The sequence below is a fragment of the Cavia porcellus genome, unplaced genomic scaffold (genome assembly GCF_034190915.1).
Source record: "Cavia porcellus strain 051 isolate PalLab524CR breed Dunkin Hartley unplaced genomic scaffold, mCavPor4.1 scaffold_12, whole genome shotgun sequence".
NCBI lineage: Eukaryota > Metazoa > Chordata > Mammalia > Rodentia > Caviidae > Cavia > Cavia porcellus.
In genome coordinates, this window is record NW_026947495.1 from 58252929 (window position 1) to 58277965 (window position 25037).

The 25037-nt window shown below is 41.2% G+C and overlaps 1 protein-coding gene and 1 pseudogene across 3 annotated transcripts in view; one reads left to right on the top strand and one right to left on the bottom strand.

The window, feature by feature from the left end:
* Myo3b (myosin IIIB) overlaps positions 1 to 25037 on the top strand; it is a 448610-nt gene that overhangs the window by 68051 nt on the left and 355522 nt on the right. For all 3 annotated transcript variants that reach the window (XM_063259246.1, XM_063259248.1, XM_063259247.1), the window contains exons 4-6: positions 11404 to 11508; positions 11761 to 11860; positions 15210 to 15286. In XM_063259246.1, the coding sequence (XP_063115316.1) occupies positions 11404 to 11508; positions 11761 to 11860; positions 15210 to 15286 (282 nt within the window). The remainder of the gene's footprint in view (positions 1 to 11403; positions 11509 to 11760; positions 11861 to 15209; positions 15287 to 25037) is intronic.
* LOC106025387 (uncharacterized protein NKAPD1-like) lies at positions 5874 to 6785 on the bottom strand (annotated as a pseudogene).

A 25037-nucleotide genomic window follows, 5' to 3' on the forward strand; every position in this document is an offset into this window, starting at 1 on the left:
TGATTGTTTTGAACTTGGCCTCTGTTGGCCAGCTCATGCTGCCTCACATCAGGTCACATGGATGACTCAGGATCAGGTGGATGTACTCATGAGCCTTAAGGAAGAAGCACCAAGGAGCACTACCTCTGCTTCACTGTCTGCTGCCTCTCGTTCCCACATTCTTGGTTCTGGGAGGACAGAACCATGGAACAGTGTATTCTGGTTGTCTTGGCAACCGTTTGCGAGGAATTCATGTTATATTCAAATGGAATAATCTGTAGGAAAACTGCTTTGACTCTTTTGTCACATCAGTTGGCTTCCTCAGAATATAGATGTAAGGGACCTTGGTTTTCAGGAATCATCTTTGTCCCTTTAGTTGACTAATTAAACCACATAAACATTCTCATATTATCTTTTGGGTTTCACTAACTCCTGCCCTACCTCAAGGATGTTAGCAGTGATTCCTGTCAATAAAGCTGTTTAATGTACTGCTTTGTTTGGCACTGTTTTGGGGGTCTCTGAGTATATTTACCTTCAGTCTCTGTAACCTCACTGTGACTCAATAATGAAAATGCAGTGACTGAGAAATCTTAGTCACTTACTAAATATGCTCCTTCCCTTCCCCACCTAGTCCACTTCATTCAGTCACAAAGAACTGGAACTTCTTGCAACTGTCAGGGCCAATTGGAACTTTGCAACCAGGCAAGCAGGTGAGCTGCTTACACCTGAGAACTCCCAGTGAGAGAGTGTTCCCCCTGATGAGGAATGACCACATCCATAGCTCCCAGGGAAACCAGGACAGCCAGGAAGGCCCTTAAAAGACTAGAAGATTCCCGGAATCTTGAGCAGGTTTTCCTCTGCAAACTGTTTCCTGTTTTTTCAAGGTGACACCAGGCAGATAGTCAGGCCACCCTGGGACAATGAATTCATTATATATTAACAATGCAATATGCTGACATTTAACCTTTGCTGGTTGTGTAGCCCATGCCAAAGCTGTAGCACAGCATGCTGGATGTCTTTAGAGTTTTCTGTCCCAGGGTGAACTGTGAGAATCTTATATCGACATTGGCATTATTGGGCTTCTAACACTGGTAGAAGCCTTCAGTTTCCTTCAGTTCAGTTCCTGCTGTTTCATGGAGGAACAGAAGACTGGAGAGGGGAACAACAGGCTTACAGTCCCACAGCCACAACCATAAAAACAAAGTCAAATTAAAGTGTGTTTCTGAGGGCTGAGGATTTAGCTCAGCAGCATAAGTGCCTGCCTGGCAAGCATGAGGTTATGAGTTCAATTCCCAGTACAAAAAAAAGTCCTGAAATTGATTACCAATTTGTTAGTAGAAAGCAAACAGAAAGCTCTCTTTCATGATAGACATCTACTATATTATTTAGATAGGGAAAGAAGACAATCAGTGCATTATATTTTGAAAAATCTGAATATTTTTAGTGAATGTTAAATTTTTACAAACTATAAGTCCTATAATTTTTCACCTACATAAAATGTAATAAGAAACCAGGTCTTTGAGAGAAGCACAGTGCTCCAAAGCCATGTCTAACATGTGCTAAGACGTGAATTATGTTTTCTCTTTCTCCTCTTTGTGTGAAATCTTGACAGGCAGAAACTATTAATTTCAGCATGAAACAAATGTTCAGTTTAAAAGATATGGTTGAGAGTACTGTAAATAAAGCTGTAAAAAGCAAACAAACAAACAAAAAAACTTGGCTTTTAACCAGATAAAAGAATTCATTTTTGAAAATCTGTCTCCCTACCCCTGCCCAGAGAGGTCTAATACACAAAACAAAACCAGAAAAAGGGAGAGACAGAAGGTGAAGAGACAGAGAGAGAGAGAGACAGGGAAAGAGAGAGGCAGACAGACAGACATACAGACAGATGCAGAGACAGAGACAAAGACTTGAGCAAGACAGACAAAGGTCTCTGTTCAAGTTTTGCTTTTTACCAAAGGCTGTAGAAAATCTCTCTATGGGAGCATTATACATCAAACCATTTTCACTTGTTGATATTGTGTAAATTAAGCTTGTCAGGTTAATGGATTGAGTGAGATCTTAGTAAGACTCTAGTGGAAAAACAGGATCGGTAGGTTTTGATTGGCTCAGGATGATCAGAAGGCACTGGAGCATGGAACACTGACTCCGATGTAGATTATAGCAAGTCTGGAATGAGAATTGCTGGAATCTGGGAGTCAGGATGAAGAACAGAAGAACTTTGAAATAAGACAGATCTGCATTCTACATGTATATATGCTTTTGCTCTTTAACAAAAGACAGTCAAGTAGCTGAGATATGAGAGTGATTCTGCCTACCCATGGCCATGCTCAATATGCACCTAGGAGAGAGACTAAGATGCCCTGAGTGTCTGCTCACTCAGATCAGAGCACTAGGATTTCGAGTGACATCGTTTTCATCCGTCTTGTTACCAGTCAGTGTCTACTCCATATTCAGTGAAATAAACAGGATCTGTCCCAACACAGGAGGAAAAAAAATGGGACACAATGTCCAACATGGTGCTTTCTAAGGCTTCCTCTAAAGTAATTTTGACAACCACTTCTGCTTAATGTTCTCTGTAGAACCCAACACCCTTAAAAGTCCTTGATAGCCCCACTGAGCAAAAAGACAGTGAAAAGAAATTCCTCTTCATTTTTGCAGACTGATGCGGTTAAATCAATATGCTGGTACAGAAATGGCCTGACTGTTGGACCAGTCTAGAACAAAGGTTTGATGATTTTGGTGCAGGGGCCGTTCCTTACTAATGTGGAAGAAAAATTGAAGGCATATTGAGCAAGGAACATTTTATCGCTTGAAATTATGACTGTCATAACAAATGCACATACTGTGATTGAGTCAATATTCAATGATATTTTGGAAAATAGATGTGGAATGTAAATTATTTTTCTATTTTTTCTTGGTTTGAAGCAAAATGCTCATTAAATTCTAGATGCATCCAGCTGCTACATTTCCTGAATGCTGAGGGCGTAGGGAGGAACTGCAGGGATGGAGCCACACCTCTGTATTCAAGTTTGATGGGGCTGGGGCTGACGTGCCAACCCTCAGGGCTGGAGCAGGAAGCACAGTTGCTTTCCTATAACTAAGGGATTATTTTATTTGATACATTTGAATACATTTCCTTGTTTTTTTTTTTTAAATGTTCACCTCGTTTCACCAAAAATTTATTCTGGATAGATAATTATCAGTGTGTACCTGCATTGCATTTTAAAAAAAATACCTAAGTGCCCAGAATCTTTTTTCTATAACCCACGGGCTGCCCTTTAAAACCTTGCTTGTGGGCTTGTCAACTTCACAGGACAGCTTCCTTTAAAGGCGCTCTGAGCAGTTTAATTATATGTTTCTGTGAATTCTGTGAAAGCAGGCAGCTCTTAAACTCTGACATTTAGTGAACAAAGGCCCGGGCTGAGTAAGATTTCTTTGTTGTTTTTAAATCCATAGCAGAGTTTTAATCCTGCTGACAAATAGCTGCTCTTAATTCCTTCATAGTTTCTGGAGTGTTGAAAAAAGTTTGTAAGTTGACTACTCATATAAAATATTGTTGCAGAGGCCTTTGTTGCATACCTGGCTGCACTGAGAATAAGGAAGGAAAGACTAAAATGAGATTTCAGAGGAAAATGGCAGGCTCATCTTTGCTGGGATCATGATCAGCATTTAATTTAAATTTTCTCTTGATAGAATTTCAATAGGGCACTTGCAATTCCAGAAAGCACGTGCCCTCGTTATCTGTCCGCCAGGTAGGGCTGGTATTGATGCAGGTGCTACGATGCATGGCATTCCTGCTCCTGCTGGGCTCTGGAGCAGCAAAGAACTAATGGGTATTTCCTGCAGTCTCACAGTCTCTGCAGACTATCTCTTCTTCACCTTCTGCATCCAGACATTCCAGTTATTCCGTCTCATAAGAGCCTCCTAAATGTGTCCCCCTGTGCTCGTGACGTAACTTTTTGGCCTTGCTGTCCTTGATGACCTCAGTATTTCCTGATGGATGGCTCCAGTCTGGTGCTGCCTCTTCTGTTCATTCTCATCTTCCCAAGTCATCTATCTAAAACACGAATCTGAAGGTGGAAGCTTCCTGCCTGAAATCTGTCCATTGCTTACTGCCCTTATCTAGTGGTATATCATCGACATAGTGTAGAGGAATAAAGCCCATAGTCCTCAGCCAGGCACGTCTGTCATTCTCTGTCCATCACCTTCCTTCGAATTGCCCTGTCCTAGGATACTGTCAGCCTTGGTTCAAAGATCAGCAAAAGTATTTAGAATACACACACACACACACACACACACACACATACACTTACAGAGATCCCTTTTCCCATCCTCATTTAGTCTGGAAGTTTATGTTTGTAATTCCATGGAAACATAATTGGAATTCTAGTGATCTACCACTTCCAGTACAGCCATGGTGGGAATAAAGACACTAAGATATATTTATAATTATGAGTAGCCAAGGGGTTCTGAATCTGACCTGACTGAAAGTTTATTGGAACAAAGGCCACCCAGGGCGTAACACAGATTTTATTAATTTATGAAGAAGGGAGGGGCTAGAGGATGAGTGACCATGACAATGGTGGGAATTACATGAGTGCTGTAAGCTGGGCTAGCTATGAGGCCAGAAAGCACCTGCACAATATGCAGAGAGAAAGATATGTAGAAAGACAAATCTGCATTAACACAAGTAAGGTAGTATTTACTGTTTAGGCAGTGGTTCTGATGGGCAAAATTTTTCTGCCCTGGGAAGTTGTAGCCTCTTATCTTGATGCTCAAACCCAACTGACAGCCCTGGAACAGTGGCTCTGCCATCTGTTGGGCTCAACAAGTTAGGGAGATGCTATGGCAGGGAAACAGCGACTGTCACCTAGCTTCAAAGATTACACATCAACACCACAGCTAACCCTATTTACATTGCTTAGAGCCCACTGAAAGGAAAGAGAAATAGCTTAACCAGCTCCATACATATCAGTTCATGGAGATAGGGCCAGGTTTAACCAAAGTGGAGATAATTGCTCTTTATTCAGGGAGAGTTGCATACTCATTCTTTTGTGCTTCCTTTCTTTGCATAGATGTTCTTCCCCTTCATATCCACATGCCCCAAACACATTTGTCTTTCAGACCCACTGTAATGTTATGTCCTCTGGAGAATTTCCCAGGTTTACGTTCACTCAGCAGAGTTACCCTTCCCTGTTTGGGTACCACACCTCCTAGGCCTCATCCCTACTTCCACAGTCCGTACTCAGTTACTCATGTGCCCATTTCTGGACAGTGGTTCTCTCTCTCAAAGGCAATATACAACAATGGATCTACAAAACCATTTACTACCCAATTACTAGATATTAAGGCTATAAAGAAATTAAGAAAGCCCTAGTCCCTTTTAACACTCGTCTGTAGACGTTACCATGAAAAGAAAGTTTGTTCTTATGCCCATTTCCTCATTAAGTAAACTAGAACACAGCTGTGGGATCAAAACACAGAGGATCAAAGCACCAAGACTGAAGACAAGTTAGTTTTGACATCTACTATATAAATGACAGTCAGCAGCTCAGTGTTCCCTTATCCAAACACTGCACGTAGCTTCCAATCCACCTTTTGACCCCAGGCCTTAATTTCTCCCAATTCAACATTCCAATAGATGTACCCAGGTCAATATTGGACTCAGCTTTCTGGATCCTTTAATTTGATACATATATACTGTACACTAAATGTGGTTAATTGCAAAAAATAATCTCTTCGAGAAACCGTCATTAAAAATACCAGATTTCCTGTTAAGAAGAAAAGGAGATCAAGTTTAACAGGCCAAAATAGAAGACAAGGAATCTGTCAACACTTGAATAGATGACTCACACAGCTCTGACCTCAGACCCTCTGTGCTGAAGGAGTCACTAGGTATACGTGTATAAGCCATAAATATCAAGTGGGAACAACATGTTTCTTTCCCATTTAGTCTCCTCTGAGCTCTCAGCAGTTCTTTCATCTGTACCCACTTTCCAATTTGTGCATTTGTTTGTCCTTTTCTGTGCTTCACTGTTAGCTAGAGCAGAGACATGGACGTTTCCCTGTCTTTTTCCTTTTGATTTTCTTAGTGTCTTGTTGTTCACTTTCTTTGGAATTACTAGATGCTGAATCATCTGACAGGAAGTGTGACTTTCTGCCCCTATAGGAAAGCCAGGTTTTTGTGAGACTTCTTTCTGAATTTTTTCTTGCACCTATGTGGTTGCTTCCTTTTCCTTCTGAGAACTCGCTTGAGGAATCTGCTGTTACATCTATGGCTTCTTTCTTGCTTTTCTTCCATCTTTTTGTGTGACCTTTTTTTCTGCTGCTTTTTGTGGAACTTCTTTGACTTCTTATGTTTGCAGGATTCATGATTGGATGATTTTATCTGAGGAGATGTTTTCTTCCCATTTGTAATGTTTTCCTGATCACTGTCTGTCTCAAATCCTTTAGGATATAACTCCTTATTACCACTGTGATCCCATCTGTCTGGCATGTTAGCTTCATAATCATATAACTTCTTGTTCCATGATTTAGCCTTAAGAAAATCATCTTCCAGTGGCCCAGAGATTTCAGGTTTTGGACTCTAATATTCTCTCTGACTTTCTTCATCAAAATCATCACTAAGCATCCAACTTGACCTACTGGGTAACATTTTCCTTTTGGTTTCCTGGTAAGAATCCTCTCTCTGTTTCTCTATTTCTCTTATTTTCCACATATCTGATTCTTTCTGGATCTTATTGTGAGCATGTGTGCTGGATGACATTGCTGAGGAGGACCTTCCCCAGTGGAACCCGGGACATTCTTCAGTCGTGCAACACAGCCACATGTGGCCGGACTGGGCAGTGATCTGAGGCTGGGGACTGTGCCTTATTCATGTGACTGAGTGATGGGTAGTGACAGGCCAATTATAGACTAGTGAGAACACAGAGGTGTATAGTGAATGTTCTTTGTCCTTTCCAGATCACGAAAGATATCACTAGGAATGAAAGAATATGCAGCCTTTTGAAAGATTGTGCTGGTCAGCTTTTCATCAGGGTAACAAAATACCTGAGATAATTAACTCAAAAACAGAAAAGATTTTCTTTGGCTCATAATTTTAGAGATTGCAGTCCATAAATAGGTGAGCCTATCTTTTAGGCCTCAGGTGTAGATGCTGATGGCAAACTGCTTGCTTCATGGCAAAGAAGCAAAGGAGAAAGAGGAAAAAGCCAGGCTGCTACAGACAGTCCTGTTAGTTTAAGGACATGACATGACCTGAAGACCTGCCATGAGGTTCCTCCTCCTAAAAGTGCCACTCTGAGGCCCAGCCTTTATCATATGAGCCCTCTGGGACTGGCATCCCAAATATATTAGACTGGCATTCAACACAAGGAACATCAGAGCTATCGGAGCTGAGCTGCTGGACAGTAGATTCTAATGTTACTTAACATAGTCCCAGACTCCTGGCACATTCAGTCTTCAATTTCACTATTTTTCACCGCACTGCGCTACTTTTAGGCTCCTTCGTAAATTATCCCTGAGATATAGTAATATTATGCTAATTTTTAAATTCCCTAATTCTATATTAGATTTTTAGTCCCCAAACCATCACTTATAAGTGATTTAAATTATAAAAGCAGCAAATTCAATTCCAGGGTATCCTGATTGCTAAGGTATACAAGGGCATAGTACCCACGTCAAACAAAAAGATCTGTTCACCCTTTATTAAAATGCTATAAAGTCAATAACTCCTAAAGTATTATTTCCTTGGTGAAGAGTTGTCTGTTTTAGTCTTTTTAAGATTTATTTTCAGCATCTTACAGTCATCTCGGGGAGTGGTCACATGTACATGTTGCAGTTTTTTCTTTCTCCTTCCCCTTACCTCTCCCTTCCCCTTCTCCTCTGGTTCCCCAATCACTTTTTTGTACCTGTTGAGAGTGTTTGTCTTAGCACTCATTATGGCTTGTGTAGTTTACATTGATTTGGGCTATTAGGTTCCTACACGTGGCATATCTGCATTTCTCTCATTTCTCCTTCCCCTCTCCTTTGCTCTTCTCTTTTCTCTCTTGGACAATTTCCCTATTGGATGAGATCTGTCCCTTGCCCCTTTCTATCCATCTTTTATAATTTTCTTTGTACATTGCCTCACTCAAATGAGGGATACCATATGGTATTCAAGCTTGTGCGTCTGATTTATTTCACCCAACATTGTGTTTTCTAGATGCATCTATTTTTCTACAAGTACCTCAAATTTGGCATTCTTTTTAAACTGAGTAGTATTCCATATATATAGGACATTTTTGTTTAACCAATCATCTGTTGATGGTTATACAGGCTCTTCCAGAATTTAGCTATTACAAATGTGATGCTATAAATATTCTAAGAGTTTTTTGGGGAAGATTCTTAGCAGGAGAATAGCTGGGTTTTATGGAATTTCTAATATCAATTCTTTGAGGATTCTTCATACTAATTCCCATACTAGTTGTACTAGTTTGCATTCCCAACAACAATGCAGGAAAGTTCTTTCTTTATATCAGGGTTTGATATTGTTTGATTTCCTAATGATTGCCATTCTTTCCAGAGTACGGTGAAATGTTACTGGTATTTTAATTTACACTACATGGCAGAAATGTTGAACATTTTTTCATGTTTTTTGAGTATCTGTATTTTTTCCTCTGTGATGTGTCTGTTCATTTTTCTAGCTTATTTCTTGATGAGGTCTTTAATTTTAGGTAGTTTAATTTTTTCAAGTCCTTTGTGTATTCAGGATATCAGTCCTCTGTTTGAGAAATATCTGGGGAAATTCTTTCCCCATTCTATAGGTTGTCTCTTCACTCTACTAAAGAATCTTTTACTGTACAGAAACTTTTTAGTCTGATCCAATCCCATTTGTTGATTCTTGCTATTTCTTGTGCAAAACCAGAGAAAGACCCAACTGAAGAACAGAGCTATAGTTCAATATCTTTAATGAACACAGATGCAAAAATCCTCAACAAGATATTAGCAAATAAAAAGCAGCATATTGGGCCAGGATTTAGCTCAGCAACATAAGCGCCTGCCTGGCCAAGTGTAAGGTCATAAGTTCGATCCCCGGTCCAAAAAAAAGCAGCATATTATAAAAAAACTGATATACTATGATCAAGTAAGTTTTAGCCCAGAGATGCAAGAATGGTTCAGCATATGTAAGTCTATAAATATAATACACTGCATAAACAGGAGCAAGGTCAAAATCCATGTGAATATATCAATAGATGTAGAAAAGACTTTTTGCAAAATCCAACACAATAAAAACCATGAAGAAAACAGATATAGAAGCACCATACCCGAAAATGACAAAGGCTATCTGTGACAAATCCAATGCCTAGATCAGACTGAATGGGGAAAAACCAAAAGCAGTCCCCCTAAAATCAGGAACAAGACAAGGATGTCCATGATCACCTCAGCTGTTCAACATAATACTTGAAACATTAGCCAGAACAATAAGCAAGAGAAATAAATAAAAGCAGTACACATAGGAAAAGAAGAACTCAAATTTTCACTATTTGCAGATGACATGATACTCTACATGGAAGACCCAGAGAATTTCACCAAAAAACTCTTAGAATTAATTACCAATTTCCTCAAGTAGCAGGATACAAAATTAACACACAAAAATTTTTAGCATTTGTGTATACCAACAATGAATGGGATGAAAAGGAAATTATTAAAATAGTACCATTCATAGTAAGCTTTAAGAAAAGTGAAATACTTAGGAATTAACAAAGAAGTGAAAAGACCACTACAAAGAAAACTACAGTACTCTGAAGAGGACATCAGAAAATGGGAACATAGTCTCTGCTCCTGGATAGGCAGAACTAATATCGTCAAAATAGCCATACTTCCAAAACTGTTATAAAGATTCAATGCAATCCCAATCAAAATACCAACAGTACACTTTACAGATCTAGAGAGAACAATCCTAAAATTGGTATGGGACCAGAAGAGACCCCGAATAGCAAAAGTAGTTTTGGGCAGTAAGAGCAAAGCAGATGGCACAGCCATACTAGACTTCAAGCTATACCACAAAGTGATACGAATGGCCTGGCACTGGAATAAAAGCAGACCTGTGCATCAGTGGAACAGAATTGAGGATGCAGAAACCTTCCCAGACATATTCAACTATTCAGTCTTTGACAAAAGATCCGAAAGCATATATTAGAAGTAAGATAGCGTATTCAACAAGTGCTATTGGAAAAACAGGTTTTCATTTGTAGAAGAATGAAACTGGACCCATAACTCTGACCATATACTAAATTAAAATCAAAGTAGATCAAAGATCTAAACATTAAAACAGAAACATTAAACCTCCTGGAAGACAAAATAGGACGACACTTGAAGACATAGGAGTTAAAGAATGAAAACCTGCAGAAACCACGTGTTGTTCATTAGTTCACACTTTCCCAAAGTGCAGAAAAAGTGCCAAGAGGTAACTTAAGTCTTTAAAGGAGTTTGTTTTGTTTTGCTTTTTCCTATGTAAGGTCAAGGATGGCTCCTAGAATCTGATGAGTGCTCTGAATTGTCTCCTGAGAAAAACCTCAAGATGCACCCTTACGCTGCCTGCAATTCTAGGACATTTCCATGCCTTAGTAACCCTGGATTTAAGATGGCATATGGCAAATTCAAACTAGGGACTCATGCAGTTAGTAAAAATTACCCTTGAAACTCTCAGAATTGCCAAGAAAGTATAGTGTACCTGCTTTATGGACTTGCACTTCAGTGATGTACAATATATAGCAAAGAACAATTGTGCAAAATATAATCACTTACACAGCATTTTAAATTTCTAGAAGGGGGTTCAGAGGGAGGGAGAGAGAAAGAGCAGAGTAGGAGACCCCATGTGCCTATGACACAACCCCACCCCATAAACCTGCCACACATTGGCAACTCTAGAAAGAGCTATTGCTCAGGCTTCTGATGCCTGAGTGCAGATACAGAAGGCAGGAAGATTTGAAATCACTGAAATTCATTTTCCGTCAGGTATCATGGGCATCCATCTTATTTCTTCTGGTTCTTAATTGTCCTGAAAATGCTCATTTGAAAAACTATAGATGATGTCACATAAAATGAAAAAGATTTAATGAGTCACCATGATTACTGATGGGCTTTTTCTTTCCAATGTCTAAATAATAATTTGTGCTTTTTTATTTTACTTGGCAATTAAAAAGTCTGTTTTTGGGGTTTATACTTTTGCTCATAAATCATCACCTTGAATACAGGCTGTATGCACATAGAAAGAGCTTGATTTGACTGGCTAGTGGAAATTTAAAGTCTAATTATTCCAAGTTGGAATTTTATGGCCTGCAGATGTACTATATTGAGTTAGTAATCAGTGAACTTTTCTCTTTAATTTATTTTTCTTTTCTTTTGAACCCTCTCTCTGGGTGGCATCCCCTCCTACAGCTGTGTAATGGGGGCTCCGTCACCGACCTTGTGAAAGGCCTCCTCAGGAGTGGCCAGCGGTTGGATGAAGCAGTGATCTCTTACATCTTGTATGGAGCTCTCTTGGTAAGAATGTCTATTGAACTGGGGGTGATGACAGCAAAAGAAGCAATTTGTACACTGTTTGGAGCCTCATTGCATATTAATGATGGGGAAAAATGCCTCATAAGATGCAAGCATAATTAATAACAGGAAAGTGTAGCCAAATGTGGACTTGGATTGGACTTTCTAATAGTAGAGTAATTGCTTTAAAATAAGCATGTCAATTTCCCTTTTATTTCTCTTTCCTGTTGTGCGGTGGCGATGGGCGCCATGCAGGGCCTTCAGCATTTGCACAACAACCGAATCATCCACCGTGATGTGAAGGGGAATAACATTCTTCTGACAACAGAAGGAGGAGTTAAGCTCGTTGACTTTGGTAATGACTGCCTGTCGTTTGTTTTCTTGATGTGTGCAGTGTAGCCAAAGGGGACAATTTATTGTAGTCTCACAAAACTGGGCCTCTCTGCTACAGCACAGGCTGAGGGACCTTTCCAGGCTAGGGAGTTGGGGGCTTACCAGATGGATCACCCTAGGACATGCTATTTGTAAATCTATTTTCAGCTTTAGAAGCAATTTTATTAAACATAGAAAATAAAAGTGTTGCAGAAGAAGTTGATGGAAAACCTTTTTGGTTTTCTAGTGAGAATATCACGTGTCAAGGCAATTGTCTATAATTTACATTTTGTCATATCTTCTTTTGCATATGAAAAGAGGAGAGAGAGAGAGAGAGAGAGAGAGAGAGAGAGAGAGAGAGAGAAGGCAGTTTGGCCTTTTAATGGCTTTTGCTAGCCTTAGGCATACTTATTCCCAGTGAGCAGAAGGTAAAATGGTCCTTTGGGCCTGGGAGCCAACATCCCTGTAGTTAAGTGGTGATTATTGCTGCGACATGTGAGGCTGACTGAACTGGAAACATCAGTGGGAAATGGAAGGGTAAGAGGAAATGCACTGAATGTCATCTGAGACCACTATACATTTTAACTGTAATATTCACAAACTATAGTTCCATTTGGTTTTCCTTTTAGGTTTATGCAATGGGTTAATCTTCTAAATGAGTTCAATACTAGTTAATACTTCAGAGTTATTGTTACATACAGTGAGAAAACATTTAGAGAAACATTTCAAAACATTATCAGTGTCATCATGATGAAAAAAAAAAAAGAAACCAAGACCTATGATTTTGAATATTCATTGTTTTATTGGTAAGAAAGTGTTAGGGATAAAAATGTGTCAGTGAATCACTTGTGCAAAAGAAATTATTTACAAGTAAATGAAGTTGCTCTATTGAGTATCTATTTTCAAAGATACAAGGAAAGAAAAATAACAGAGGGAGTTCTTTGTTCAAGGTTCATGTTCTTTTTTTTTTTTTTTTTTTTTTTTGGTCTTTTTCGTTTTTATCGGTACCAGGGATTGAACTCACGACCACACACTTGCAAGGCAAGTGTGCTTGCTTATGCCGCTGAGCTAAATCCCCAGTCCCTCATGTTCTTCTTTTAATATAAAGGATGACGTAGCTTCAGTAATATACTCTGAATATAATAGAGATGTGTTTTCCCCATGATTCTAAAGGCAATAAATATGTTGAGAGGGAAACTAGCCTAGAAGGATATGAGGATACGGATTAATAGTGATTTATTACTCATCACTTTTGTGATTTGCCTGTGAGTACCATTCCTAATCTTTCTAGTAGAAAGTTCCTGAATATTTCACTGACACAAAAGAAAGTTCTAGAAATTCAAAACAAAACGGTATAGTAGTTTTTACCAAAATTATAGTGGAGGATTTAATAAAAGAATAAATTATCTGTGGCAAATAGAGTTTAAGGAGGACTCTTGCTGGGTGCAGGCACATGTGCTTGTAGTCCCAGTTAGACAGGAGACTGAGACAGGAGGATTGCATGAGCCCAGGGGTTTGAGAGCCTATCGTTCTGATAAACAGAATGCAGGCAGCTGGCGCAACAAGAATCCCATGTGTTCTCATAAATCCAGCCTGATGTTGTGTGTTTCATCAACAGTATGACCAGCTAGCATGAGTCTTTGCATTAGTAGGAACGGAAATTAAAGTGCAAATTTACAGGAAAAAGAGCTTTAATTGGAAAGTTAGAGGAAAATAAGAAAAGACTCCAGCTTAGGTAGTTGGAAGGGGCACTCTGATACAAGTGTCCAGAATGTCCCACCACAAATGTGGAAGACCACCTTTCAAGGACTAGCTGGTGGGCTGGAATCCAGTTATCATCTCAGACCAGGTGTCATAGCTCTGGAATTCTTATGGCTGAAAGATGGTTCAGTTTTCAGGAAAGGATTGTCTCCATCTGTCATGGCCTTAGTGATGAGGGCTCTGCCTTTCTCAGAATCTAGGTGATCACAGGCTGAGGACAACGGCTAGAGGCTTCTGGGTATAGCTGAATGTTCCTGTAAAGCACTTATCTTGCTGTCCTCAGTCTTGAAGGGCAATGGGATCATGTACGTTCAGGACTGACCAACCCTGTCTGGGCATCTCTTAGACAGATACTCCCTAAATGATCAACATAACCCTGTGCAGAGCTGAGACGTACTCCCAAGATTTACAGTAGCAAAGCATGCAAAGTGAAGGCCAAGCTGAATTCTGCTGCTAGTTACCTTTGAGCATCTATCAGCAAAAGAGTAGAGTCACAGTTTAGAGAAAAAAAGGGCTTTTTAAGTCTCCGACTATCCCATAAGAAAACACAAATCATTCTTTAATGAGCAGCTTAGGGTTCTATCTGCTCCCTGTCTCTGGGAGCTCTCTGGCTATATTGTGACTGCATCAGTTGAAGGGCTATGTTAGACTTCTGCCTGGCCAAAGAAATTCCTTACCATTGTAATGTGCATTGTGCAACTGATTTCATGTTTAGTCTTAAGAAGTACTCTCCCTGTTAGGTATAACTATTGTCATCGTCTCTAGTTAAGATGAGAAAACCAAGGCTCAAAGGAGAGTTGGCCACACCGTTAGCAAAAGGCATAATTGTATGGAGAACAGTCTCCCTGATCCTCCCTAATCCACCTTTACTTTCCCTGCATTCCCTCAAGGTATAGAGAAGCAGCTAGTTAGAGGACGTTGGAATTACATTAAAAGTCAAGTCATCAACACTGAGCTTGAGATAATAACGTTACTGTCAGTTTCTTTTTCCATTTGACAAAATAGCTTTCTTGCCAAGCTTGCAGGCTTCTAGGCAAGATAAGGCACCAAATTCTTTTTATGTCTACACTGATGCTCTATTATAGATAATCTATGCCAATCTTCTTCCTCTGTAAAATGAAATACCTAATTAAAAAAGAAATCACCCTAAATAATTGGAAAATATAATAGGAAAATTTCTTTTAGGTTGATCCTCATTGTTGATATTTTTCTTTTGGCTCCAAATTTGCAGCAATATAGACAGGGATATTCATTAGAAAAAAATTCTTATGACTTGATAGATTCACAAATTCTCCAGTACAGTGGTTGGCAGATGATTGGAAAGCCCCAAAATAATATATTGAGATGTGAAGTTATATGAAATTCAGATTTCAGCATCCTTAAAAAATGTTCTGTTGGCAGGCACTCATGTGTTTTCCATGACAGCTTTAGTTCACAGAGCAGAGTAGCTATGACAGAGACCATATGGAGCCTTACATATTTACTATGTGGCCCTTTATGGGAAAAACTGTCAACCCTAATCTGGCATCACCTTCTGTCTCCTGTTGAATTTCAATTCCCTTTTCTTCCAGGAGTCTCAGCTCAACTCACCAGCACACGGCTACGGAGAAACACATCCGTTGGTACCCCATTCTGGATGGCCCCCGAGGTAAGCGGGGAATATAGTATCCAGTTCTTCATGCTTGTTGAGTATCTTAACACTATGGCTTTTATGAGTAAGTCATATGCTCTCCAAAACATTCAAGGTGAAAATCCTTTGCTCTCATTAAACTGTAAGAGTTCTAGTTTAGTGAGATGCTGTTAAGACTTAATCTCAGAAAAGCAGGATTAAGTCATAACTAGCCCATGCATGAGTGCCTTCATGCACTTAGAAAAAGATATCCTTCTGGGAGACACAATGCCTCCAAAGATCATGCTTAACAAGGCCGTCCAGGTTTTGTCTAAATTAGAGAAAGTCACCTTCTCTGGAAAAATATAGCCCCAGCGACACCTGGCTTAGCAATGAGCCTTGTTTAGCTGTAGCCGGGGTAGAGAGCCCTGGTTGTTTTCTTGTTACCATGTACATAGCAGCTCCTTTTGTGTTAGCTCTAATTTACTTCTGTCCTCATCATCAAACTCTGGGAAATGACACATACAGAAGTTTAGGAAGCTTTTTCCCTGAAACCTATGCATTTTGTTTTTTGGGTCAGCATTTGGTTCCACAGGGCCCTGACCCTTGCCTGAGAGCGGCTCTGGGAGCAAACAAGGTCTTTAAAGTAGGAGGATGTGGGCAGTGCCCTCCTAGATGTCCTTCCATCTCTGGTCTGTCCACCTGAACAGTCTTCTCTGTGACAACTCCCAACACAGTCATTGCTTCATGCCATTATCTGTTGCAGTTTCCTCAAAGGTTCTTGTGCTCATCTATAGCTCTTTCTCATACTTGAGAAATGGACAAACCACTTTACAGGAAAAGAAAAACCCCAAGGGTGGCAGTGTTTATTTAAATATGTATTAAGGTGATATAAAAAATGAAACTAGCTATCACATTTTTGACACATATTTATGGAATTATAAATCTAAAGGGAAAATGTATCAGGCCAAAACTACAAAGCCAGTAATGTTCAAGTAAGCCGTTTTAGTTTAGTGAGACAAATGATACTGCTCTGTGAGTCTCAGTTGCCCTTACAATGTGATCTGGTCTGAGAGCATGGTAGCGTGGCTGCTGTGAGTCGGGCATGACCACTAGCAGGAAGCATGTGGTGACCCTGTGCCCTTACTGCTTGGCTGTGTTTCAGCTAGTGGATCTCTGCTGGCCTCCAGCTGTTGCTCTCTGTGGGCAGGGTGCCAGCTTTATCACAAAGATAATATATGCATGTTGAAATTATATGGTAAATGGCCATTCAGAGGATCTGGAATATGTTTTTACTCCTCTCATCATTATTGTTAGTAGTAAAACAATGATCCCTGAAACAAAAACAAATAAATAAAAAGTTTTCATAGGAATCTTGTGAACCCATCAATCTGCCCAGCCTCACTTGAGGTCAACTTTCCCCAACTTACTATTCTTAATCCCAAGAGTAGTAACCAACAGATAATCTGCAAAACCTCTGACTTGTCATTTCTTTAAACCTTGCTGTATGATTACATCATGTGGAACAGCCTTCAGAGCTCTGGAAAATTCCTCCACATCTTCAGATGCCAGCTCTCCTAGAAGATTTTCCTGAGTTCCAGCCAAAAGCAAGCCTCCTGTCTCTTAAGTTTCCACTGCAGCCTCCCACGATACATTAGCTCACTGTCACCAGTCACTATGAGTTGAGCGGCAGAAAGCTCTGGCAGGGACTTGGGCTGCCTAGCTCTTAGCACAGTGCTTGCGGCCGGAAGGTGCTCAAAGAATTAGTTAAGAAGCCAGAGGGTAAGATGGATTTGGAGAGCATTTTGAAGCGAGACCCACTGATGTTGGTATTAGCAAGTTTCTCTGTGGATTTTGACTGATCTGTTCTGAAAGGAAAGTAATGTCACTCAGTCAGGGAGTCTTAGCTCATACTTGGGTGGCAAAACATGAAAGATGGTGTTCTTGGGGCTGGGGAATTAGCTCGGCGGCATAAGTGCCTGCCTTGCAAGTATGTGGTTGTGAGTTCGATCCCTGGTACCAATAAAAAAGAAAAGAAAAAAAAAAAAAGAAAAGAAAGAAAAGAAAAAGAAAGATGATGTTTTTCTTCTAACCCACAGCAAATTTGTTCTCAGAATAAGATGCAATTAAGAGAAGCCTGCTCTGGGCTTTGTACATTTATTAGAAGGTATTTATGACTTTTTAAATTTTAGCTGGGTTGCATAAAACATGTGGAGTATTTTTGTAGAGGCAGTTTGGTGCTCTATGGTGAGCACCTATCATCCAGATTGCTTCCCTTCTCAGTGGGGAAAAGGCAGTGCCACATTCTGCCTGCTACAGTGGGTACACTGAAGAGCAGGGAGTTCACAGCGTGGGGCCCAAGATAGCACTGTTCGGAGCAGGTGTCTGACCACTTTAGACAGCATTCTCTGGATTTGTGCTCCTTGCCAGTGTGCTCCAGGATGTGTGGCTTGCACCATTCCCACATTTTTTCCAAAAAAGCCTCTTTTTCTCCTTATCTGTAGTAAGGGTTTGTGAGAACAATTAGAATCAGGACACAGAGTTTAACACAAGAAGATACAGGAAATCTATCCACAACACTAAGACCCAGACTATGTAGCCAAGGTCCTGGATCCCACAGCAATGTCCTGCATGAGTCCAGCTGAAGGCATATAGGCCATGACAATGCCTCCCACAAGTCCAACTGGAGGTCTAGAACCCACGAGAAGGACTCACCCCAGTCTGTTTTATGGATCTGTGCTGAGAAGGCCCAAAGGTCAGCAGTAGAAGCTAGAAAGTCTATGCCAGTAGGGTGAAGGAGCTGTGCTGGTAGGTTGAGGGTTCTACACTGGAGCCGAGAAGCCATGCTCATAAGAAAGAGCAGGGCTGTCCTGAAAAGTACCACAGCCATCCTCAGCAACATGGACATCCCAAGCTCCTCCAATGATACCTGCCAGATATCATCAAGTACCTGCCAGAAAGCCAGCATGACGAGTTTGTCCTGGAGCTTAAATGGCACATATCTTCCTTTCTGGAGCCAGGAAGTGATGTAAGGACCAAAGCTTCCCCAAAGTGAACTACAGCCACTCTCACTAACAAGGTCCCGAGCTTCTCGATGACAGTGATTGAACTCACACTGGGGATGCTAGTCGTGACGAGCTCCTCCAGGAGAGCCAATGGCTCAAATAGCAACACTTAGAGAAACCACAATGCTTCGCTCTTTCTTTCCACATCTCTATTTATGCTGTAAATTTCCTCAGGTGAAACATCTACACTCAGCACCATGCTGATTTAATTCAGCTGGCATTAAGTTGACCACTAGTTTTTAATCTATAACATTATCCTCTTTAGGGATGCTCACAGAAACAAGCTTTCATTTCTCAGATCACTTCAACAAATACTTAACGCTTTCTACTGTGACTAGTGCTTTGGGCCAAAGTGCAATCATTGGAAGTATAATCAGTAATGGTTCAAATTAATACTGTTCTCATATGACGGCCTGCACGGTGTATTGATCATAATATGCTTTCCCTTCTGTTTGTTGGGATCAGAGGGTTCTGAGTAAATGCAGCAACAATGCATGCAATACTAATGCCAATACAATAAACTATTGCAAATGACTTGTGCTTTTATTGTTAAAATGTAACAGAAGGATCCTTGGTCCTATTTTATTTGTGAGAAATTGGACCACATTCTTTTTCCATTTTTATTTCACAAGCTTGAGTAGCTAGCAGCAATCTTTAATTCAGATAGGCTGTACTACAAAGCAAGTGGCTAATGGAATGTGACCATCCCACAATCGCTCGGTGACGAGCACTCAAGATGCATAGTTCACTGGGGCAACTCAAAGCTAGAGCATAAATTCACTGTCACAGCATCACCATTCCCATGCCTTTCTTTTTGCAGCTTCACTCGTACACACCAAAGCTGAAAAACACTGCTGGAGTGCTATCAATCTATCAATCTAGCAGTGTAGGAGGAAGATTTCCACATGATGCCCTTAGTGTGCTCGTACTTGGAGCAAGACTTCCGGTGCAATAAATTGTTGGGCATAGTGAAAGTGTTAAACTAAAGTTAAGATCAGTATAGTTTATGTAAACTTAATGTTTACATAGCAGATTGTAACTATGGGGAAGATAGAAGGGAAAGAAAAAAGTTCAACATTGAAACTATGTGTTTAGCAGACGATCTTATACAAAATAATTTGAACAATAAGACATTGTTTTCCATTTATAAGAGCAGAGAGTTAGGTGGTCCTGGAATTTGTTGATTCAGCAGCTCAGTAAAGTCATCAAATCCTAGATTCTTCAATCTCCCTGACTATGATTGCTGCCAGCTGTCCGGTGTAGTCCCTGAGGTATGGTGAGGATCACAGTACTTGTGAATAGCAGACCATGCAAGTAGGGACCCCAGCATTCCAGCGCCACCTGTGAACGTGCAAATGGTTACAAAGCAGCCTCCCTGTATTCTCTCACGGGGCTGCTCTTGTGGTCAGACACCAAGCTAAAGTGGGTTCTTCTCCTGGTTTGGAGCCTTGGCCATCTTTGTATTCGTCCCCAGGTCTGCTGTAATCGCTTGTTACAAACTGGGTGGCTTAAACTACAGAGATTTATCATCTCACAGTGCTGGAGGCCAGACTTTGGAAATGAAGGTGTCAACAGAGCCCTGCACTCTCAGAAGGCAGAGCAAAGCTCCTTCAGAGTCTCTTCCCGGCTGCCGGAAATCCTTAGCATTCCTGGCTTGAAGTACATCACCCTAGTCCCGGCCTTCGCAGTGCTAGGACAGCTTCCCTGGGTATTAACTTCACATAGTGGTGTTCAGTCATCAAGCACGCTGAAGTATCACATTCTGCTCACATTCTGCTGAAGTATCACATTCAGCTCACATTCTGAGATCCTGGAGGTTAGGACTTCAATACATATGATTATTATTATTATTGTTTTTTAGAGAACACAATTCAACCTGTTACAACCCTTCAAATACTAAGTGCCCTTAGTAAATCATTGAAGTTTCTGAAGTAATCAGCCAGTCACTTGGAACCTGCTCGAGCTGTGTGTTAGGAGTGCCTGCTTCACAGACTACTCTCTCTTTCTCTCCCTCTTTGGTTTCCTGGATTGCGATTTTAGCCTTTATCGGAGACACTTAAAAAAATAAAAACCAAGCCTGGCATGGTGACACATGCCTGTAATCTCAGCACTCAGGAGGCTGAGGCAGGAGGATGACCCAGATTAAGGCCAGCCTGGGCTACATAGTGAGTTCAAGGCCAGCCTGAACTGTAGGGTAAGACCTTGTCTCAAAAAACAAAACCATACAAAACAACAACAACAACAATAAAAACCACAGTCTTTCTATTCACTCTGTTTATTGCCTTGTTTCACTTTCCTGATGGCTGACTTGTAATAATGTAAGTAATATGATCCCAATTTGCTTAGAAGTTTTACAGGTAACTACTTTGTAAATATGCTTACTATAAGGGCCGATTAGGGTAATAACACCTGTGTTCTAGGTGAGCGTCCCCTACTGGCACTACCAGGCCAAGGTCCTGTAGACACAGTGAGTAGGTGGGCAGCGGTGACTGCCACCCATTTTTTGTGATCCAGTGAATTAAGAGGCTTCCAATGCGGCCTGTTCCCACTATCGGTATTAGCATTGCTTGGCCAGTATTTACATCAAACGCATGTCAGGTAATTTCCCAGTTGATAGTGAAAAGAGATACAAGCCTGCTTTGTGTTTATTGCTGATGATGTCAAAGTTTAAAGACAGTTGCTACTTTAACCTGCCTTTCCCACTATCATATGTAGGAAGAATTAAATTAAATTTTAAATGACTGAAACCCAAGAAAAGGAATCAATTTTGCATTTTGTTTTTCTTCAGGATGTCTGTAGGCTGTGTTGAAATAAATCCTTGTATTTAGCTGGCGTGTGCTCACGTGCCGTGCTGGCTATATGTCTATTGCGGATGGTAAATGGTGGCTGTCCAGATCCCTGGAGTGTTCCTCAGACGGCAGGGCACCCTGTCTCTGTGCCCGGGGCGTCCCTGGCTTCCTGATGATCCAGCAGCGACAGGGAGTCAGGTGTGTCTGGCGAGCTGGGAGTCACCAAGGCGGCTCTATTGCATTTGCCTTGCCTGGCCAGGGTCACATGCCCCCTGATTGTCAGGTATTTTGACGCTTTCACTTACTGAGCTCCGACTGACACAACAAGCCAGTGATAGGCACTTTCATGTTCCATTTTTTAAATTTCATCCTCAGCAGCTGTTAGGGGTAGATATTTTTTCCATTTTACCACTGAGAAAGGTGAGGTTTACGGAAGTATGGTAAACATCATGGCCTGATTCTCTTACCTGGTAAGTGTTGAAGCTGTTTTGTTTGTCACAGATCATGAGAATGTAAGTCCCATTTTACAGATGAAGAAACTAAAGAAGAGAGAAAATTCTTATACTTGTTCGCTTTTTGATGCACTTGTATAGGATACTCAGTGTGGAAGTTATGTGGCAGCTCAGTGAGATAGCTCACACAACAAAAATACAAGATGCTCTGAAACTGGAATGCAGGACTCATTTTAAAAGGTGCACATGAAAGAAAGACCTATCTATCATCTCCAGTTTACAGCCCGAGTACTTGTTATGTTTCTGCCATTGCATGAAGCAGGCTGTGTAGTCGGACCCAGGATACTTGTTATCTTTCTAAAACAGCTAAGGGTCTGTTTCCATATCAGAAAACAGGCTTGTGGATAAAATAAACATTTGCTTCTTTTTAGAAAAATTTCCCCCTTTTTACTTCCATCTGCTCATTGAAAACAAGAGCTAATCAGCTAAGCAGAGAAACAGATGTGCTGTGACGGCTCCCAAAATGGGGCTCTCTCTGCCTGGCAAAGGGTCCTCTACAGAGATGGTTGCCATAACAACCAGCTTACACCAATGCAGAAGTATTGCAAGCTTTTTGCAACCACTCGACTTCATTAATTATGCTGTTTGTGGCTAAATGGTACAATAACATCATTTCCTTTGGCACTATGGGGGAGAGAGATGACAAATGAGATATTTTGTGTTGAAGGGTTGAGGAAGCCATAAAACACTACTGTGCTGAAATATCGTTATTGTCATTATTATCATTTTCTTCCCTAAGATGTAGCTAATGGGCTTAGCTCCCAAATAAGACTTACCATTTTTTGAGTGCTTACTATGTGTCATGTGTAATTGCTCTACATATATTAACTAACAGACTTGTAATTCTCTGAACAACCTCATCCAGTCAGTGTTTTGCTTGCCCATTGTTTAAAGTAAATAAGTGACAGAAAGTAACTGTTCTTGTCCTTGGACAAGTCATCGGGTAATGCAGCCAGAATTTGAACTCAGATATTTGGCTCTAAAATCTTCACTGTTAACTACTATATTATAGCAAATTATTTAATCATGACTACTTGTGTACCAGAGAAAATGTGACTTGGGAAATTTTGCTTAATTTGCACATTATTTTTTGTATTTAAATTATTTTTGCTGGAGTCCACAGAAAATGAGTGATAGAGAAACTGACTCTCCAAACATTTATTCTGAAGCAGCAGGGATTTTAATTGGAGGTATGCACGTAACAGCAGGTTGTAGGCATATCCACAGAGGTGAGAGCTGGGGGACGTTTTTAAAGGCAGAACACAGAAGTACATGAAGTTGTCTTGAAACAAGGAGAGTCCTGGTTACAAGACTTTACCCCAGGAATTGCTGTCACCTCATTAGTGGACACAGTGTGTGTCCAGCAAGGGTTCAGCTAGCTGTCCTTGTATCATGTCACTAGCTGTCCTTGTGTGACTCATGTAGCAAGCTGCAATTTGGAAACCTTTCCCGCAGTATTTGTCAGTGCCAGCATAATGCCTGAAAGCCTTTTCTGCCTGGCCTCCTGGCTCTATCCTGTTAGTGGTGGGTATAAAGAACTTCGTTTTGGTACTGATAACTTAGTTCAGGAGAAAGCAGTTTTCCAACACACACTAGAAGCTACTGTAATTAAATGCCCAATGAAAGCATCTGGAAACATAAGCTCCTCAGGATTGAATTTTGGAGATTTGAATTTTATACCTCTGCTACTATTTTTAAAAACATGATTGAGTCTCTGTTATTTTAACAGGACTTCAATGGGTAAAAAAAGAAAGTCGGGTCAGACTGATCTGTAACAAATGATAGATACCTGCTTTACCACTAACCTCAGACAAGTTACTTAATATTTCTGATCAGAAAAATAAAAAGCTGCCTCAAAAGACAAATAACGTACTGAAAGCATTTGAGGCAGTATTTGGCATAGTAAGTGCTGTAAAAAATGGTGGTATTATTACCCCTATCTCTGCCAAACCTGTTTTCTGTTTAAAAAAAAACAGCCACGATTAGGTACTCTCTGCCTCCAAGGTGCCTTTTATTCCACAGAAAACACTGGCAGTTTTTAGGGAAAAACTTCCCTCTGGTCTCATGTCCCACAGCCCTGGTTTTCCCTGGATAGTGAGGATGTGACCACACCAAGCTTGGTAAGGTGAACAGATGATGAAACAGCCTTTGAGGTCCAAGTTCTTGGTCCCTCTTTTAACAGACCAGGGAGGGCTGGGTTGTGGCTCCATGGTAGAGCACTTGCCTACCATGCTCAGGCTCTGGGCATCTCCCACTGCCGCCCTACAAAGACTGGAGATTCTTAGGATCTGTCTGCCAATCCTGTCACAGTGAGGACATCACGCCTTGGCAGCTTAGGAGATTCACCTGAGAGGCTTAGAACTTCAGATCTTTGTCCAAAAGACCCACGTGCCTTCCCCAGCAGCATCCATCGCTAAGATTCTGTGTCCTTTTCTGTCCTCTGGTTCCCTCCAGGTGCTTGTGTCAGCCTCCAAGAGAGAAAGCGCTTCCTTCCCTTCCTGTCCTGTCCTACTTTCAGAGTGGTTCTGCCTCCTAAGGCCCTGGAGTGCTAGGGGTGTGGGTTGGGGAAGGATCCTTGCCAAGGGAGGATAACGGGGTGTGGGCCTCCTTTTCCAATCAGCTCCAGTGACAGCTTCCCTCTCAGCTGGAACTCTGCAGGCAAGTTGAGTCATATGTCAAGTGTCAGTGTGAAGGCGGGGGGTGGCCCTGTGGGCAGGCGTGACAGACAGGTCATCACCCTCCTCATGGCAGGGCTAAGTATAGGGGGGACCTCATCTGAAGGGTTCAGGTCCAGATGTGCAGAAGCACGTGCAGCCCAGAGCAGAGACCTCCTCTGCACCCACCACTCACAGCAGCATCAAAGCTCCTGAACTTCCCTGGAGATCCTCTTGCCTTCCTCCGGGGAGCTGAGAAGGGTTGGGGCATCTGCTGTTTCCCCTTCTTTCTGTTCTGCAGGAAAATCGTTTGCTGAAGGAATAGCTGTGTCCCAGGTTGCTGGGTGGCTGCCTGTTCTGAAAACAGAGGATTAGCCCACGCACAGGAATATATTTTCTTCTTTGCTGGACAGTCCCTAAATTGCTAGAAGAAAGTCAAGAGAGGTGGGAGTCAAGTTAGGAAGGGTTGGAGAGGAGGCTTGGGGTAGATGGCACTGCAGGTGTGTGCATGGGGGAGGAGACTGGTTCTTACCATGCTCTTTTCTGGCCCAGGGATTTTTTACATCTATTTTAGTTTGGAAAATTAAACAGAAGCACTCTGTGATAGGAGCACATGACATTCCCAAGAGCATCCTGATTTGCATGGTGTCATCAGCCTGAGTGAGGACAGAGACTACCTGCAGACAAAGGAGCCCCCCTGCAGTGGTGTTTGGAGGTTCTGTTTGATAGGGATCCCTCTTCTTTTTCAGATGCAACATGGGTTGTTTCAT